The sequence below is a fragment of the Giraffa tippelskirchi genome, chromosome 4 (assembly GCF_054371585.1).
Source record: "Giraffa tippelskirchi isolate mGirTip1 chromosome 4, T2T-mGirTip1v1.2.pri, whole genome shotgun sequence".
Classification (NCBI taxonomy): Eukaryota; Metazoa; Chordata; class Mammalia; order Artiodactyla; family Giraffidae; genus Giraffa; species Giraffa tippelskirchi.
In genome coordinates this window covers 98,010,427-98,031,050 of record NC_137278.1, presented here as the reverse complement: position 1 = coordinate 98,031,050, position 20,624 = coordinate 98,010,427, and the positions used below count along the sequence as shown (strand labels likewise).

Genomic DNA, 20,624 nt, shown 5'->3' with positions numbered 1-20,624 from the left:
GCCGCCGGCCGCGCTTGAGAACCGACTCCCAGTGCCTCCTCGGAGCCCCGCCCCTTCGCCCCTGGCTCCGCCTCCTCGGGGGCAAGTGCTCCGTGGGCGGGGCCGGACCGGGGAGCCGCGCCGTGATTGGAGGTGTCCGAGCAACAGCCGCGACGCTGTGGCCCACAGGTCGCGCTCAGGTCACAGAGAAATAGAACGGCTGGAATCCTTTTGCGCCAAGCTCGGACGCTTCGCCCGCTGGAATCGCTCTTTATCAACCGAGATGCGTACCTCTCCCGTCCTCCGGGGTCGGAATGCCCCCCAAGCGGGGGAGGGTGGCTGCTGACAGAAACCGCCTGGTCTTCACCTGACAGGTTGCCTCGTAAGTGCGGACTGCTGTCCCCTCACGTCAGAAACCCTGAGGCGCCGAGGTTGCCAACAAGCTGCTGATGGAAACCTTGGAATCCCACAGTTTACGAGCTGGAAGGCCCCCGCTTAAAGGAAAGCTCGGCGACTTACCCTGAGTCATTTAACTAATTCATACCCAGGTCAGACCCAGAAACGCGTCCCGCCCCTTCCTACCTTAGAGCGCTTTGCACCTCCCCTCATTCCGGGGGGGAAAGCTCGCCTCTGTGGTGGAGACCCAGCTTAGAAAAGTTTTGTCAGTACTCTAGGCCGAAGTGATAAGGTGAAGTAGGTAGAAATGTGCCAAATATTTAGACTGAATTAAATTATATGTAAGTCATGCATTGTGGTGGTGGTGGCCCCCTCAGCCACTGCCCGAGGTGTGAAGGGCCCTTCCCTCCCTGGCGCGGGCCGGCGCGCTCCGTTGAGGCAGGCCCCTACACCTCTCTGGGCTCAGTTCAGTTCAGTTCAGTCGCTCAGTAGTGTCCGACTCTTTGCGACCCCATGAATTGCAGCACGCCAGTTCTTCTCTGGGCTCAGCCCCGCCTATCCCACCCGACTGTCTCCCGCCGCCCACACTGCACAAGAGGACAGGGGGCCCCGTTTTGGTGCAGGGGGTAGTTCCAGGGCCACTTCGTTGGTCATGGGCTGGCTGGTGGGGTCGGCAGCCGGCTGGGCCGATGGCGCTGGCCAACTTAGACTGTGATCCCGGTTGATGGGGCACGTCCACCGTGGCCATGTGGCCACCGTGGTCTCTGCCGCCTGCAAACCTCACTCAGCCAAGGGCTGGAGGGCGAAACTGCAGGAGCGGCCTGGTATTGGTTTGGACCCGCCGCTTTCTGGAGTGCACCTTTCTGCTAGGAGAGCAGTGGCGGCGAGGCAGGCACCCACTATACCGGCCAGCTCAGCCACTGGTGGGCGCCACGGTGGCACCAGGGCTTCCCAGATGACTCAGCTAGTAAAGAATCTGCCTGCTAAAGTAGGAGATGTGGGTTCCATCCCTGGGTCGGGAAGATCCCCTGGAGAAGGGACTGGATACCCACTCCAGTATTCTTGCCTGGAGAATCCCATGGACAGAGGAGCCTGGCGGGCTACACTGTCCATGGGATCGCACAGTCAGACACAATGGAGCAGTAACATTGTCGTTCAACCTCTAACCATACAGGACTGCTCTGTTAAGGCATGAGGCCTTCTGCAGAACTCAGCTCAGGGTGGTCATGGGATATCTCATGCTGCCTGGTACCCAAAGTCCCAGCAGCTCCAGGGTGGATGTACCTGGAGCCCCTAGTTACCTTGCTTGGGGGCTTTGGACTGTGCCAATTTAAACAACTTTCTATATTTTTCCCAAACTTCTGCCTGCCTGCAGCTGCCTTCAGCTCACACTTTCACTTCTCTCTCTCTTTTGTTTTCCTTTTTTCCATTTATACTTCCTCTTTCTATTTAGGAAAACCTTTTTCTATTTCCCAAAACTTTGGCTCTTGGATAGCTTTTAAAACTTAGGGAAGTGCTCAACTGGAATTTGTTATTTCTAACTTCTGGGTTCCTCTATATTGTAATAACCTCAGATAAAGAAACTCAGTTATAATACTAATCATAATAACATAGTCAAAGCTGGAAAATGTCTGTTTAAAGAGACAGCTATTTCCCACACTGTGAATCTTTGCCTTGTTTGGAACAATCAGGATTCTCAGTAATTCTGAGTGATCAATTTAATTCAACTTAGTTCAGTTCAGTTCAGTCGCTCAGTCGTGTCCAACTCTTTATGACCCCATGAATTGCAGCATGCCAGGCCTCCCTGTCCATCACCAACTCCCAGAGTTTACCCAAACCCATGTCCATCGAGTTGGTGATGCCATCCAACCATCTCATCCTCTGTCGTCCCCTTCTCCTCCTGCCCCCAATCCTTCCCAGAATTAGGGTCTTTTCCAATGAGTCAACTCTTCGCATGAGGTGGCCAAAGTATTAGAGTTTCAGCTTCAACATCAGTCCTTCCAACGAACACCCAGGACTGATCTCCTTTAGGATGGATTGATTGGATCTCCTTGCAGTCCAAGGCACTCTCAAGAGTCTTCTCCAACACCACAGTTCAAAAGCATCAGTTCTTCGGCGCTCAGCTTTCTTCATCGTCCAACTCTCACATCCATACATGACCACTGGAAAAACCATAGCCTTGACTAGATGGACCTTTGTTGGCAAAGTAATGTCTCTGCTTTTAAATATGCTATCTAGGTTGGTCATAACCTTCCTTCCAAGGAGTAAGTGTCTTTTAATTTCATGGCTGCAATCAACTCAACACCTGTACAAAGTACCTGCTGTATATAAGGCACTGTGCTGAGGACATTCATGTGGTTTCTCCATGTAGTAATCAAACCTACTTTCAATCTAGGGAGGACAGACCTGAAGTGGCCAAGGCCGTATGGGTGGAATATCCAAGCAAAAACTGGGGCTTTCGCAGGGGGAGGCTGCAGGAGTTTGATGAGGCCTCTGGAGAGGCTTAATGGAGGAGATGGGATTGGAAATGGGCCTTCAAGGCTGAGATTCCACGCAGGAGAATGACCTGAGACGACCTTAGAGGTAGGAAAACAGGTGGGCTGTGTGGAAGGGTTGCTTTGTCAGTTCACTTGGCAACTTTGCTCTGGAAGCTTTTTTGCTTCTCCAGGGTACCTCTTACCCCATTTGAGAAGAATGATCTCTTCTGTTGGAGGTGCCCTTTCTCTCCTTTCTTCCTTGTTTTCTCTGGATAAGTTCAGCTTTCTAAGCTTTCATTTCCAACAATACGGGTATTCTCACACTAAAAAGCCAGAAAAGTCAAGATGTGAATTAGGAGGACTCCTATAGGTTCTCTGATCTGACAGAGCCTACTAGACTTAAAAAAATTATTTAAAAAGATCATTTGAGGGACTTCACTGGTAGTCCAGTGGCTGGGACTCTGTGCTCCCATTGCAGGGGCCTGGATTCTATCCTTGGTCAGGGAACTAGATCCCATATGCTGCAACTAAGCAATGTGGCAACTAAGACCCAGTGTAGTCAAATAAATAAATAATATTTTAAGATAAATAAAAATCTTTCAAATGCAAAAGAGGACTGGGGCATACCCCTTAGCTGAAGGATTCAGTTGCCTTTTGTTTGGAATTGAGAACATGTCAGTTTGGCTTAAAAGCAGAAGCTATGGCTCTTCTAAAATCTTTAAGCTTCCAAAATCCAGTTTAGTAGCCTTAGTGAAGCAGTTTGTGTAGCTGTGCTCCTTTTTTAACCTCAGGCATGTAAGCTCCCTTTAGGAAGAAGATTACAGGAAGTGGATGAGTGTGTTCAGGAAAGAGAGAGAGTAACTGGAAATGATGAAATAGTGAAAAATATTCTGAGCTTCCTTTTTCTGGTTTCTGTAGGAACAAGTGGCCAAATTTAAAAGTCTGGCAGTCTTTGTTGGACAGATCTCAAAAAGAAAGTAGAAGCATATTAGTCTGCCCTTCTTGCTGTCTTCATATTCTGTGATTCTAAAGGATGAGGACTCCAAACTTTATAGCTCTGGGAACTTTGGAACTTCCAAAAGGAGGTTTGGATAAAAGTGGGTATATGAAACAAGGCACAATTACTAAAGGGTAATAACTTTTTTTTAAAGCTTATAAAGTCCATTTATTAGCTTACAAATAGTATGAAGAGTAATGACTTTTAAGGAATTTATTTGTACATAGTTCTTTCTGATATATCAAGTGCTCATCCACATATAGCTCATACATTGACATGTTTGTTCCTTGTGGTGGCCCTGGGAGTTAGGATGTGTTACCAATGCAGAGAGGAGGAATCACTTGCTTAAAATGGCAGAATGGACCTACACGAAGTTTTCGTCTTTTATCTTCCAACTCCTATATGATGCTCTCCAAATACTATTGTAACATTCTCATCAAATTGAGCCTTTGTAGAAAGAAGATCTTCACCAAAAATATGAATTTGTTTGAAATTTGGAATTCAGCATATAGGGAAAATACAAATTCACATAAACCTTAAAATGGAAATCATTATCTTTATTTGTTGTTTATTTAGTTTTCAGCTATGCTGGGTCTTCATTGCTGCTCACAGGCTTTCTCTAGTTGTAACAAGTGGGGGATACTCTTTAATTGCAGTGTGTGGGTTTCTAATTGCAATGACCTCTCTTGTTGCAGAGCACGAGCTCCAGAGCTCAGGCTCAGTTACAGTGTATGGGCTTAGTTGCCCTGCAGCATGTGGAATCTTCCTGGACCAGGGATGGAACCCATGACCCCTGCATATGCAGGCAGATTCTTAACCACTGGACAACCAGGGAAGTCCAGAAATCATTATCTTTGAAAACTTGAAAATAAGTCAAAAAGCTTATTGAGCCTGTGCACGTGTGCTTAATCGCTTCCAACTCTTTGCGACCCCATGGGCTGTAGCCCACAGGCTTCTCTGTCCATAGTGATTCTCCAAGTAAGAATACTGGAGTGGGTTGCCATGCCCTCCTCCAGGGGATCTTCCTGACCCAGGAACTGAACCCATGTTTCGGATTCTTTACCACTAGCGCCACCTGGAAAACCCTTATTGAGCCTGAGCTCTGAGAATAAAGGTCAGTGTTCTGTCTTCAGGGAGGACACAGGAGCCCTCTTGGACAGCAGTCCTATTGTATGAAGTCTGTAGCCTTGTACCATAGGACCAGGTGGGAAGAGGTCACTTATCACCATGGCAGAGTGGTAAAGAAATGGCTTTGATTTCTGCTTCTGCTTTATTGACTGTCTCCTGAACATGTTCGAATTCCTCAAATGTAAGTAGGGTGATAGTAGTGGGTAACTGATGCCGTTATGAAGAATTTGTGAGATAGTCTTTAAAAGGCTCAGCCCAGTTCCTGGCCAACAAATAGAAGTTGCTGCATGCAGTTGGTTTTTTTTATTGTAAAGTCCACAGAACATAGACTCTGGAATAGAAGACCCAGGTTAGAATCTAAGCCACATACCTCCCACCACCCCACCCCCACCAGCTGTGAGAACTGGCCAAGTTAGTTAAGCCGTCTCTGGCTTGATTTCCTCATCTGTAAAATGGGAATAGTAGTACTACCTACTCATTAGGTTACTGTAAGGGAAAATATATACTACACAGAAAAAACACAAAGTTAAATAAACATTTGCTAATAGCATGTTTAACGTCTTTTCACAAAACCTCCCTAGCTTGGGTCCAGTTGATTTCTGTTTGACTAAATTTGCGTGTCATAACAGGGATACTTTCTGGAAATAGGACGAGAATTTTAGAAATGGGAAAAGGGAGTTTTTCCATTGTTGGAAAATGTTGCATTCCAGGGAACCCATTTACATGCACCGCACATTCCTAGATACAAAGGGAAGCAGAGCTGTCTACTTTCTCCAGATTTTCAGGCCCTGCCTAAAATAGTGGTGAGTGAGCTAAGATCACATTACAGTCTCCCCACTCCATGTGTACACCAGCTTTATTTAGGCAGGTCTGGATCAGTTCAGTGTGTTGTATATTGCCTTAAGTTGGGCTGATCTCTTAAACTTTCTGGCTGCTTGAGCCAGAAAGCCACAACTTTCAAGTAAAGTCCCAGAGAATGAAACATGGGATGGTGAATCCTTGTATTCACCACACAGAGAAAACTACTGTAAAATTGGCATATATGTTTCTTGATGTTTTTCTGAGTGGGGGTATGCAAATGTAGATATTGAATCTTATGGATACCTTTTAGTTGTACATGTAGGTATCTTCTTTGCCAACAAATACACAATTTGTATTTTTACCTGTGCTAAATAGCATTCAGTGTAATGATTGTACTGTCATTTATATTAAACCAGTCCTCAGTTGATATTAGCTTGTCTCCAAGTTTTCAGGAAGTCTGATTTTGACAATTGCCCTTACAGGAGGTTCCTGTGACTTAGATCCTAATTCAGAGATGGAAGTACCAGGCTCATCTTCCACCATCTCTGAGGAGCAGCCTCGGAAGCAAGAGGGGCTGAACAACACTAGAACAGACTCAGTCAAGCAGAGTCTCATCTCATCTGAGGAATGGCTTCAACTGCATGGGCTTAAGAGCATCAAATTGACCTTGAAACAGATTTTGTCACAGATTGGATTCCCACATTGTGAAGGTATTAATACAAAGCAGCGCTGACTGGAAAACCCAAACGGCATGCTGCCCTTTAGCTTTTGAGGAGGTGGCATCAGTTCTGAACTCCCCTCAAAACACAGGTCTCTGAGTTGATTTTTTTTTAAATATATTTATTTATTTATTTGACGGTGCCAGGCATTATTAACAGTCACAGCATGCAGGATCTTTGGGTTGCAGCATGCAGGATCTAACTCCCTGACCAGGGATTGAATCCAGGCCCCCTGCATTGGGATCGCAGAGTCTTAGCCCCTGGACCACCAGGGATGTTCCTCTGAGTTTGTTTTGATCTCACATCCTTATGGGTAAAAAAGATTTGTGCATGGGCCCCCAATATATATGTATATTATATAGATGCACAATCTTCAATCCACCTATTAAATATTAGTAATACTTAATTTCATTCTTTCTTCTTTTAAAGATGAAATAAAACCTAAATATAAGTTATATCCCTCACACCCTGCAGATGTCTTACTCCCGCCCTGGCATGTGCAAACCCCTTTTGGAGGCTATGGATTAGGGTAATAGGTCTGTGTGGTTTCAGGGAGAACTTGCTATTTTCCTTTTGTGGCCTGCTTGTGGTAATGGTCCAGTTTCTTCTAAATGTCTTGGTTAGAATGTTGATTTTCAATTCCCAGGAGTATTGCCCTCCGACAGGGAGCAGGGAAATGTCTGAGGAGATATATATATATATATATATATATATATATATATATACATATATATATATATATTTTAATGACATGTTGACTTGAGTTGCTACTGAAATATAGGGCCCGGGCCAAGGATACTAGGATTTTACTCTGAATCTGTCAATTAATTAATCAATTAAATATATTTATTGAGCAGCCATTAATACTATGTTTTTCAGATTTTTCACCAGTTCCCTTGGGAACTTTGTTCTGGTAATAAGGAAGGTCTAGGGGATATAGGGGTTTCAGACTGACCTGGGGACCCATCCTAACAGCAAGGCCTTGCTCTTCAGGGTTTAGGTTCTGCTCATTTATCCTTCCACATGGGGCTAAAGCAGCTGATCCTATACCATCTAAATACCCTTTGAATAGGCTTCCCTTGAGGCTAAGATAGTAAAGAATCTGCCTGCAAAAAAAAAAAAAAAAGAATCTGCCTGCAATGCAGGAGACCCAGGTTCAGTCTCTGGGTTGGGAAGATCCCCTGGAGAAGGGAATGGCAACCCACTCCAATATTCTTGCCTGGAGAATCCCATGGACAGAGGAGCCTCGTCCATGGGGTTACAGAGTCAGACATGACTGAGCGACTAACACTTTCACTTTCACTCTTTGAATAGGAGGAGTCTGCCAGAGTCAGAGTCTATGGGATTCCTATACAAAGAAACAAGCTGAAAAAGGTTTTATCTCGTTTCAAGTAATTATAATTCAGTCATCAACATTAGCAAAATACCAATTCTTCATATTTTGTCAAGGATTTTTACATTTAAGATCATGAGGGATGTTACTCTGTAATTCTCTTATAATGTCCTTATTAGGTTTTGGTATCAGGATTAGTTCGCCTCATAAAATGATTTGTAAGTATTGCCTTCTCCTCTGTGTTCTGATAGTGTTTGTATATGATTGGTACTAGTTCATCTTTAAATGTTTGATACAACCCCGTGGTAAAACTTATCTGAGCCTGGAGTTTGTAAGAAAAGTTTGATAAGAAATTCAATTTCTGTAATAGACATAGTGTTGGTCACTCAGTCGTGCCCTACTCTTTGTGACCCCATGAACTGTAGCCCACCAGACTCCTCCGTCCATGGGATTCTCCAGGCAAGAATACTGGAGTGGGTTGCCATTTCCTTCTCCAGAGGATCTTCCCAACCCAGGGATTGAACCCATGCCTCTTGCATTGCAGGTGGATTCTTTACCGCCTGAGCCACCAGACTAGCTGTGTGTCCATAAGCAAATTAGTTAAACAGAGAGAGGAAAAGGACCTCTGAAGAAGGAATAAAGTTCAAAGTAAAAAACTAATAATAATAGACATAAAACTATTCAAATTTTGTTTCATAATGTCAGTTTTGGAAAGTTGTTTTTTAAGGAATTTGTCTGTTTTGTGCATGTTTTCTAATATATTGGCAAAACATTGTTCAAAATATTCCCTTGACATTTTTTAAATGCCTGTAGAGTGTGTAGTAATGTTCCTGCTTTCATTTCCAATATTGATAATTTGTGTTTTCTCTCACTTTTTTTGATAAGTCTTGTTAGGGATATATCATACCTCTTTTTAAAGAATCAAATGTTGGGTTTGTTGATTTTTTTTTTAATGTTCTTTGCTTTCCATTTCATTGGTATCTGCTTTGATCTTCATTATATATTTACTTCTACTTTAACTTGCATTTCTTTTTCTAGCTTTTAAGGTGGAAACTTGGATAATTGATTTTAAACCTTTCTTTTTTTTTATATAGGTATGAGGAAAATTATAAGTATTCCCCTAAGTATTGAAATTATAATTATTTCCCCTAAGCAGTGCTTAGGCTGAATCACGGTTTAAAATATTTTTTTCTGTTTTTCTTAGATACATATTCTTAGATTAGATTTCTTAGATTCATAATCTTTTCCCTTAGATTCATATTTTAAAAAGGAATATGTTGTTTAATTTTTAAATATTTTAGGGCTTTTAAAGATAGCTTTTTGTAATGGTTGGATTTCTGATTTAATTCTGTTGAGTTCAGAGAACATCTATAGTCTTTTGAAATTGACTGACATTTGACTTATGTCCCAGTGAGTATCTTGCTGCACATGTAATACATGCTGGAAAAGAATGTGTATTTTGCAGTTGTTAAGTGGTATTCATAAATGTTAATTAGGTCAAGATGCTTGATAGTATTATAGAGATATTTTATGTCTTTAGTGATTTTTTTTTCCCTAGTGGATTTGTCCATTTTTCCCTTTAGTTTTATCAATTTTGTTCATATAGTTTTAAGTTCTGAATGCATGCACATTTAAGATTGTCATATCTCACTGATGAATTGGCAACTTTTGATAATTTTGAAATGTCCAGCTTTATCTCAGATGGTAGTCCTTGTTTTGACATTTACTTTTTCTAACATTAATATAACTACTGCAACTTCCTTGTTCTTCATTTTTATGTGGCATGCATGTTTATACTCTTTCACTTTCAAACCAGTTGTAATGTCATTAAGAGTGTCCCTTTAACCCAGTCTCATAATCTCTTTCTTTTGTTGTTTACCTACATTAGTTTGTTCATTATTTATTTATTTATTTTATTTATTTGTTTTTGGCTATGCTGGGTCTTTGTTGCTGAGCACAGGCTTTCTCTGGTTGTGGTGAACAGGGGCTGCTCTCTAGCTACAGTGTGCAGGCTTCTCAGTGCACTGGCTTCTGTTATGAAGGAGCCCATGATCTAGGCACATAGGCTTCAGTAGTTGTGACTCTCAGGCTTAGTTGCTCCCTGGCATGTGGGATCTTCCTGGACCAGGGATCAAACTCATGTTTCCTGCATTGGCAGGTAGATTCTTAACCACTGGGCCACCAGGGAAGTCCAGTCTCTGTCTTTTAATTGTAATTTGGTTCTCCATATTTAATGTAGTAATTGACTTAATTAGGTTTAGGTATGTGCTATGCTGTGTTTAGTTGCTCAGTCGTCTCCGAGTCTTTGCGACCCCATAGACTGTAGCCTGCCAGGCTCCTCTGTCCATGGGGATTCTCCAGGCAAGAACACTGGAGTGGGTTGCCATGCCCTCCTCCACTCAGGGATCAAACCCAGGTCTCCCACATAGCAGGCAGATTCTTTACTGTCTGAGCCACCAGGGAAGCCCAAGAGTACTGGATTAGATAGCCTATTCCTTCTCCAGGAGAACTTCCCAACCCAAGAATCAAAGCAGGGTCTCCTGCATTGCAAGTGGTTTTTTACTGGCTGAGCTATCAGGGAAGCCCAGATTTAGGTATATCATTTTACTATTTGTTTTCCATTTGTCCCATCATTTTCTTCCCTCTCTGTTCCTCCTTTTCTGTCCTCTTTTGGGTATGTTGAATATTTTTGTATTTCATTTACTTCCATTTTCATTTTTATTTCAATGTCAATAGGGCTTTAAGGTACACCTTTTTTGCATTATATTTTCAGTGGTTACTCTATTAATTATATCCTTAACTTGTCACAATCTGGTACAAGTTAGCTTTGCACTACTTCATGTACAATGTAAGAATCTTACACTAGTATAGCTCCACAGTATAGCTCTCACAATCCAGTGTTATAATTATTGCTTTAAAAAGTCATATGTCTTTTAAAAGAAAATGAGTGGGAAAAAATAGCATCTTAAAATCCACATATTTAAATACTATTTATAATATTTGTCTTTCCTTTGTCTTTCCAGATTTGAAGTTCCATCTGGTGTTTTTTCCTAAAGAATTTCTTTTAAGCATTTCTTGTAGTGGTATTCTTTTTTCTCAGTTGTTATCTGATATTATCTTTATTTCATCTTCTCTTTTTTGTATCATTGATTGTATTTGATTTGTATTGATTATATTGATTGTATTTATCATTGATTGATTGATTTGTATCATTGACTGACATAGTTTTTATTCTGGAGTGATATAGTCACAGGAGGTTGCAAAGATAATATAGACAGATCCCACGTACCCTTCACCCAATTCCCCTAATGGTTATATAAAATCATAGCATAATACCAAATTCAGGAATTTTACATAGATACACAATGTGTGGCTGCTGCTGCTGCTAAGTCACTTCAGTTGTGTCCGACTCTGTGCGACCCCACAGACAGCAGCCCACCAGGCTCCGCCGTCCCTGGGATTCTCCAGGCAAGAACACTGGAGTGGGTTGCCATTTCCTTCTCCAACGCATGAAAGTGAAAAGTGAAAGTGAAGTCGCTTAGTCGTGTCCAACTCTTTGCGACCCCATGGACTGCAGCCTACCAGGCTCCTCTGTCCGTGGGATTTTCCAGGCAAGAGTACTGGAGTGGGGTGCCATTGCCTTCTCCGCAGTGTGTGGCTAATTCTATGCAATTTTATTTCTTGTATAGTTTGTATAACCACCACCACAATCAAGATACAGAACTGTTTATCACCACAAAGATCTCCCTTGTGGTACCCCTTTATAGTCATACAAACACCCTATCTTCCAACATTCTTAACTTCTGGCAACCACCAGTCTATTTTCCATATCTATCATTTTCTCATTTAGAGATCATTTATGTATATGGAATCATATATAGTATGTATGTGTGGTATCACATATGACCCTTTGGGATTGGCATTTTTTCATTTGGTATTATTTCTTTGAGGTTCATTCAAGTTGTTGCATCCATCAATAGTTTGTTTCTTTTTATTATAGAGTAGTGTTCCATGGTATGGATGTACTGCTGTTTATTTAACTTGTCACTCATTGAAAGATACCTGGGTTTTTTCCAGTTTGGGGATATTACAAATAAAGGTGCTATGAACAGTTGTTTACAGGTTTTTATGTAAGCATTCATTTCCACTTCTCTGGGATAAATGCCCAGGAATGCAGTTGTTAGGTGGTAAGTTGTTCTTTAGTCGCTGAGTCCTGTCCAACTCTTTTGCAACCCCGTGGACTATAACCTGCCAGGCTCCTCTGTCCATGGTATTTCCCAAACAAGAATACTGGAGTGGGTTACCATATTCTCCTCCAGGGGGTCTTCCAGACCCAGGGATTGAACCTCTCTCTCCTGCATTGCCAGGTGAATTCTTTACCGCTGCGCCACCTAGGGAGAAGGCAATGGCACCCCACTCCAGTACTCTTGCCTGGAAAATCCCATGGACGGAGGAGCCTGGGGGAGGAGTCCATGGGGTCGCTAAGAGTCAGACACGACTGAGCGACTTCACTTTCACTTTTCACTTTGATGCATTGGAGAAGGAAATGGCAACCCACTCCAGTGTTCTTGCCTGGAGAATCCCAGGGAAGGCGGAGCCTGGTGGACTGCCGTCTATGGGGTCGCACAGAGTCGGACACGACTAAAGCGACTTAGCAGCAGCAGCAGCGCCACCTGGGAAGCCCTAAAGTTCTTTGTAGTACTCCATTGTTCTTTTGATGTCTGTAGGGTTTTAAGTGATAGTCCCTGTTTTATTCCCGGTATCAGTAATTCATGTCTACTCTGTTTTTATCTTTGTTAGTATTGCTAGGGGGTTGTCAATATTGATCTAATTAAAACACCAGTTTTTTATTTCATTGATTTTCTCTATTTTTCCTATTTTTAATTTAATTGATTTCTACTTTGATTTTTATTATTTCTTTCTGCTTACTTTGAATTTATATTGCACTTCTTTTTCTAGTTTTTTCAGATGGGAGCTTTAGTTTTTTTCTTTTTTCTTTTTAAGCTGTGCTGGGTCTTCATTGCTCTGAGGACTTTTACTCTACTTGTACTGCTCAGATTTCTCATTGTGGTGACTTCTCTTTTTGAGGAGCATGGGCTCTAGGATGCGGGGGGTTCAGTAGTTGGGGCTCCCAGGCTCTAGAGCACAGGCTCAGTAATTGTGGTACACAGGCTGAGTTGTTTCAAGGCATGTGGGATCTTCCCAGCCTAGGGATCAAACCCAGGTCTCCTGCATTGACAGGCAGATTCTTTACCACTGAGCCACCAGGGAAGCCCAGTTTTAGATGATTGATCTGAGACTTTTCAGCTCATCTTATGTCAGAATTCAGTGCTGTAAATTTCTCTCTTGAGACCATTTAAGCTGTGTCCCTCACGTTTTTATATATTATTGTATTATCATTTCATTTCATCATCAATTTGTCATTGTCAAATCAATATCATTTCATTCAGTTTCATTTCACTTAAGAAAGAATTTTTTATTTCTGTTTAGATTTCCTCTTTGACTCAAGGATATTTTTTTAGAAGCATGTTATTTAGTCTCCAAGATTTTAGAGACTTTTTTGTTATCTTTTATTATTGATGTTTATTTGTTTCCATTGTGGACAGAGAACATACTCTGTTTCAATTCTTTTAGACTTTTTGAGGTTTGTTTGATAGCCTGGGATATGGTTTATCTTGGTATATATTCTGTGGTACTTGAAAAGAATGTGTATTCTTTTGTTGTTGTATAGAACATTATTTTTTAAAAAATAAATGCCAACTAGATCCTGTTTATGATGGTGTTGTTGAGTGTGCTTATTGATTTTCTGTTATTCTATCAGTTGTTGAGAGAAGTGATATTGAAATCTCCAACTACAACTGTGTCTTTGTCTACTTTCAGTTCTATCAGTCTTGGCTTTACATATGTGTATCCCTGTTGTTTAGTGCATGTACATTTAGAATTTCAAAGTCTTCCTGATGAATTGACACTTTTATAATTATATAATGTCCTCCTCTACCCTTAGTAATATTCTTTGCTCTGTAGTTTACTTTTTTTTACATTAATACAATCAACCCTGCTTTGTTTTTATTAATATTTACATGAAATCTTTTTTGTCCTTGTACTTTTAACTTTAGGATCAGTATATTTGAAGCAAGTTTCTTAGACACATTATTTAATCAGTTTTTAAATCCTCTTTGCTAATCTCTTTCAATTGTTGTATCTATACCATTTGTATTTAATATAATTATTTGTATGTTAGAGTTTGCTATTTTTTTTGTTTGTTTTCTTTTTTTGTCTGTTTTCCATTTGTTTCTTTTTCTTGCCCATCTCTGGGTTTCTTAAACACTTTTAAGAATTAAAAAAAAATTATCTATAATATTTTTGAGTTTATCTCTTCATACAGCTCTTTTAGTGTTTGTGCTAGGTATTACATTATAAATATGTAACATATCAAAGTCTCCCGGTATCAGCATTTTACCAGTTTGGATGAAGAATGAAAACTATTTCCCTTTATGTCCCTTTAATCCCCTCATTTTTAATATGCTTTTGTACACTGAGAATCACATTAGGCTGTACTATAGTTTTTGATTCAACCATCAGGCAATTTAGAAAATTCAAGAAGAGTCTGCTTTATTTACACATATTTATACTTACTGTGTTCTTCCTCCCTGATGTTTCAGAGTTCTTTCTTTTATCATCTCCTTCTTGTCTATAGAACTTTATTTATTCTATAAGGATAGCTCTGCTGGCAACATTTTTTTTTTTTTTTTTTAGTTTCTTTGTCTGACAGTATCTTTATTTCTCCTTCATTCCTGAAGAGTAATTTCACCAGGTATAAGATTTGGTGTTGACAGTTCTTTTCTCTTAGCACTTAAGAGAGACTGTGTGGGTACTTCCCTGGCAGTCCAGTGGTTAAGACTCTGCGCTTCCACCGCAGGGGGCACAGGTTCGATCTCTGGTTGGGGAACTAAGATCCCATGTGCTGCGTGCGAGGCACAGCCAAAACAAAGAAACAAAGAAGCTACTTCCTTCTGGCCTCCATGATTTCTTTGGCTGTGCTGGGTCTTTGTTGTTACACAGGCTTTTATCTGGTTGTGGAGAGCAGGGGGCTACTCTCTAGTTGTGACATACAGGCTTCTCATTGCAGTGGCTTCTCTTGTGATGGAGCACAGGCTTTTAGCACATGCCGTCTTCAGTGGTTGCAGCTCCCAGGCTCTAGAGCACAGGCTCAGTAGTTGTGACCCACAGGCTTAGTTGCTCCAAGGCATGTGGAATCTTCCCGGATCAAGGATCAAACCCAGGTCTCCTGCGTTGGCAGGTGGATTCTTTATCACTGAGCCACCAGGGAAGCCCCCTCCATGATTTCTGATGAGAAAACCACTCTCATTAGAATTGTTGTTGTCATTTTGTTTGGTCATAAGAATGTCACCCAGTCATGTCTGTCTTTTGCCACCCCATGGACTGAGATTTTCTAGGCAAGAATACTAGAGGGGATTGCCATTTCCTTTCTCCAGGGGATCTTCCTGACCCAGGGATTGAATCCATGTCTTTTGCATTGGCAGGAGGATTCTTTGCCACTGAACCACCAGGGAACACAAATGCTTTTACCCTGATGCTTCTTTATTCATTACATTTCCTTTATACATGTTCATATCATGTACTCATTTTTAATCTCTTATACTTAGAATATATGTATTTTATGTCTATTGATATTTGTTGTATTGGAAGTTAAAACTAAAACTTTAAAAAATATTTATTCATTTAAAAGTCACAAACCTATTATATGTTAGCATAACATTTTTAAGAAAAATAAGTAAATTTTTTAAAATAAAAATGTTAGCAGGAAGAGTGGCACTGTTTTACATTTTTGTAAATCTCTTTACTGTTTATCCCAATAGAAAACAGCTATTTCAGGTATGGCTGATTCGCTTTGCTGTATAGTAGAAACTAACACAGCACTGTAAAGCAATTATACTCCAATAAAAATTAATTTAAAAAACCCCAGCTATATTCTCATATCTACTTTAAAAAAATTGTTTTTGATCATGCTGTGTGGCATGTGGGATCCTAGTTCCCCAGTCAGGGATCAAACCTGTGCCGCCTGCAGTGGAAATGCATAGTCTTAACCACTGGACTGCCAGGGAAGTCCCTCTCATATCTGTTTTTTTCAGAAATAACAGCTTTATTGAGATGTAATTCACACTCTATACCATTAACAAATTTAAAATGTATAATTCAATATTCTTTAGTATATTCACAGATATGTGCAACTATCATCACAGTCAACTTAAAGAAAATTTTCATCACTTCAGAAATAAACCTGTACTTCTTAGCTATACACCCTGCCCATAAGGCCCCAGGCGAAAGTAATCTACTTTCTGTCTCTCTAGATTTGCTTGTTCTGCACATTTCATATAAATAGAGTCATATAATATGGGATGTTTTTTAATTGATTATTGTTGTTTAGTTGCTAAGTTGTGTCCCGCTCTTTTGTGACCCCATGGACTGTAGCCCACCAGGCTCCTCTGTCCATGGGATTTCCCAGGCAAGAACACTGGAGTGGGCTACCATTTCCTGCTCCAGGGGATCTTCCCGACCCACAGACCCTCCATCGGCAGGCGGGTCCTTTACCACTGAGCCACCACTTTTTGTTGTTGTTGTTCAGTTGCTAAGTTGTGTCTGACTCTTTGCGAGCCCATGAACTGCAGCATGCCAGGCTGCCCTGTCCTTACCATCTCCAGGAGTTTGCTCATACTCATGTCCATTGAGTTGATGATACTATCCAACCATCTCATCCTCTGCCAGGAAGCTCCTTTTTGACTGATATCTTTCATGTAACCTGATGTTTTTAAGATTCATCTATTAGTGTGTTGTAGCATATACCAGAACTTTATTCGTTTTATGATCAATTACTGTCAGGAGATGAATTGTATGGATATTGCACAGTTTATCCACTTATCATTTTTTTAATTAGTTTATTCATCTATTTTTTAACTTTACAATATTGTACTTGTTTTGCCATACATTGACATGAATCCACCATGGGTGTACACGTTTTCCCCTTCCAGAACCCCCCTCCCACCTCCCTCCCCATTCCATCCCTCTAGGTCATCCCGGTGCACCAGCCCCGAGCACCCTGATGGGTGTAGATCTGATTCTTATCCTAGCAAGCAGTTAACTTGGTCAGACTCAAATTTCAAACTGTCTCCCCTGTTAAATAAATTCAGAACTCACCAATTTCCTTCTTTCAAGATTTAATGCCACTCCAGTTTCTGCCTGTTCTTGATTGCTCTCTAGTGCCTTCAAGTAGCTTTTTAAATATTTTGTCCAGAGGTTTTTTTTTTCTCTGTGTAAGAGTTAGCCGATAAAACCTACTTCACCATTATTGAATGAGGAATTCACAATGCTTTTCATTTTAATTGGCAATACAGCTGATGGAGTCTTACATAAATTCATCTCCTTCTGTTCTCAAAAACACAGCCCTCTCTCCTGACTCCAGATAAATGCCTGAGGTAAAGAGAGAATGCTGATGGTGATGTAAAGTTTCTCTATAAATGTCAGTCATGATGTATCTTGGAAATGAAGGTTTTAGAGTTTGAGAGATTTATTGAATGAGATTATTGCTGACAGAATTCAAGTACCCATTCTTTGCTATTTCCTATTATGGACATTGAACTTCAAGACTTGTAAATTTTATCATTGCTGGTGATTTGGGACCAAGCCTAGTCTATAAAATGTAGCCTTGCCCTTCCTGCCTTTCCCAAGCAGACTGTGATCCTGCCTCCCTAGAAAGGCAGAGGAAAGGAAGTGTTGGATCCAAGAGTATCACCACTCTCTTCACCACTTTTGGGACTTAATAATTTATAATAATAACAAAATGATCATCACAATAAAAACAGTTCCTGAAGCCTTACTTCATCTCTGTCTTGCCAAGTCATAGCTAGTCCATGTAACTTTCTTTTAGTTCTGTGAAGGAATGACCATATATTTCAGGAAGCATTGTATTCCCATTCTGGAAACACTGTGTCTAGCACATAGTGGGTGTTCAGTGAGGGTTTATGGGGTGGATGTTGAACAGTTGAGCATATGCTCTGAGAAGAAAGTGGTTTTGACATTCTGTATGAGTATTCTGACTCTTGCTTCATCTGATTTATTCATAACCCCTTACTTGAGAGAACAGTAGATAATATCTAAGTTTAGTATTTACAGTTTTTATGTATTTAATTTAATTTTTGGCTGTGCTGGGTCTTCGTTGCTGATGTGGTCTTTCTCTAGTTGTGGCGAGTGGGGCTGCTCTCTAGTTGTGGTGTGCAGACTTCTCATTGAGGTGGCTTCTTTTGTTGTGTAAGACGGGCTCTAGGGTGTGTGGGCTCAGCAGTTGTGGTGCATGGGCTTAGTTGCCCCATGGCATGTGGGATCCTCCAGGAGCAGGGATGGAACCCATATCCCCTGCATTGGCAGGCGGATTCTTAACCACTGAACCACCAGAGAAGCCCCTAGGTTTAATTTTTAAAATTCTGAAAACTAAGTCCAAGTCCCAAATAAAAGACTTCTGGGATTAAACATAACTTCTGTGTCATCTTTTTGACCTCTGCCTTAATCGTCCTGGGCAAAAGACCCAGGAGACCAAGAAATAAACACTGTTCTTCCTTCCCATTCATTCATACATTTGGTGTTGTAACAGTCACATTTATCATAGTGCCTGGAAATACTTCATTATCTAGAACAGAATTCTAAGCATCACAGATATAATTTGATGTCAGAGATAAGCATTTGGAAATAAAAATAAGTGTTGATATTGTACCATTTTGACTGCTTTTCTTTATAAACATGCAGATTATGTGATGTCTCTGGGGAGACTTGTGGCTTCCCGGTATGCAAATGGCCTGTTTCCACGGATCTACACAATGGAAGACGGCAGAGTGTACAATGTAAGTTGGAGTTCCCTCGATGGGCAGGTGCAGGGACATGCTGCTGAGGTTGACACAGGGAGGCAGCCAAGCCAGGGCCTTATCAGTGCTGGAGGATTTCTTCTGACAGTGTAGAGGGTGGTGAAAGTCACAGCCCAGGAACTTGACCCATTAGAGATGAGTGCAGAAGACGTTTGCATATCAACACTTTATTTTACCTGGAAAATAAAGGAGAGAAAACAGTATGATGGGGGTCATCTGAAAGGCAAGAGCAGGCTGCTGTTACCTGCCAGGTGCTCTAGAAATAAAGGACCACAGACACAGGTAGTAGGGTATGTAGGGAGAGTGGCACCTTGTACTGGGGTCCTTGAGTCCCCATGTGATTCCTGCACCCACAACATGTCAGGCCCTGTGTACACCCCAGCCACCACAGGGAGCTCCAGAGACACATGTCCCATCATGTTGCTTCAGGGATACTTGTTCATGTCACTGTACATCCATGTAGAGTCCACTTGGACTGTTATTTCTTAGTATTTAAAAAATATGCATTATTCTCATACTTAGCCTGATCTTAAGCAATAATATTGTTTAGTAGGGCTTCCCAGATACCGCTAGTGGTAAAGAACGCGCCTGCCAATGCCGGAGACATAAGAGAGGGAATTCAGTTCCTGGGTTGGGAAGATCCCCTGGAGGAGGAAATGGCAACCCACTCCAGTATTCTTGGCTGGAGAATCCCATGGACAGAGGAGCCTGGCAGACTGCAGTGCCTGGGGTCACAAAGATTTGGACACAACTGAAGTGATTTAGTGCACAAACAAACAATAGTATCCATGGAATTTTGAATTTGGTGAACAAAATGTATTTTTTTTTTTTTGTCTGAATCACCTTAAAAATCAGTGCAGAAATACTGAATATGTCTGTCTTTGCTATCCAATTCCACCTTCATGGCCCCTGTGACATGGTCCCACCCTGGTTTCCATGGTGTGGTAGTGACTTGTAATAAGTGCTGCAAAGACTGGCGAGGGGGTTAGGAATGCTGCTTTAGGGAGCCATGGAAGGCAGCAGGAAGTGATGCTTGTGCTTCAGGAATAAGCTTGAGACACAGTTGGGGGTGGTGCTGAAAATGAAAGGAGCTGAAGGCAGAGTGCTGAGCATGAGCCAAGACATAAAAACATAGAATTACATGGTGTGTTCAGGAGACACACCTTCCTTAAGGTGTTGTGAGGATTGCTGAAAGATTTTTTTTTTTAATACCATATCTTTTAAAAATTGATTCTTAGCAGAAGCAGTTCAGTTCAGTCGCTCAGTTGTGTCCGACTCTTTGCGACCCCATGAATTGCAGCACGCCAGGCCTCTCTGTCCATCACCAACTCCCGGAGTCTACACAAACCCATGTCCATCGAGTCAGTGATGCCATCCAACCACCTCATCCTCTGTCATCCCCTTCTCCTCCTGCCCCCAATCCTACCCAGCATTAGGGTCTTTTCCAATGAGTCAACTCTTCGCATGATGTGGCCGAAGTATTGGAGTTTCAGCTTCAACATCAGTCCTTCCAATGAACACCCAGGACTGATCTCCTTTAGGATGGATTGATTGGATCTCCTTGCAGTCCAAGGCACTCTCAAGAGTCTTCTCCAACAACACAGTTCAAAAGCATCAATTCTGCGGTGCTCAGCTTTATTCACTGTCCAACTCTCACATCCATACATGACCACTGGAAAAACCATAGCCTTGACTAGATGGACTTTGTTGGCAAAGTAATGTCTCTGCTTTTAAATATGCTATCTAGGTTGGTCATAACCTTCCTTCCAAGGAGTAAGTGTCTTTTAATTTCATGGCTCCAATCACCATCAGCAGTGATTTTGGAGCCCCCAAAAATAAAGTCTGACACTGTTTCCACTG

At 41.4% G+C, this 20,624-nt stretch overlaps 1 protein-coding gene across 1 annotated transcript in view; it reads left to right on the top strand.

Annotated features, from left to right (window-relative positions):
• The first annotated feature begins 239 nt into the window (after positions 1-239).
• Positions 240-20,624, top strand: part of VWA3B (von Willebrand factor A domain containing 3B) — a 195,169-nt gene continuing 174,784 nt past the window's right edge. Inside the window, 5 exon segments of the mRNA XM_081484474.1 lie at positions 240-527; positions 3,771-3,949; positions 6,261-6,488; positions 7,812-7,871; positions 18,649-18,743. Coding sequence (XP_081340600.1) covers positions 3,886-3,949; positions 6,261-6,488; positions 7,812-7,871; positions 18,649-18,743 — 447 coding nt within the window. The 5' untranslated portion in view covers positions 240-527; positions 3,771-3,885.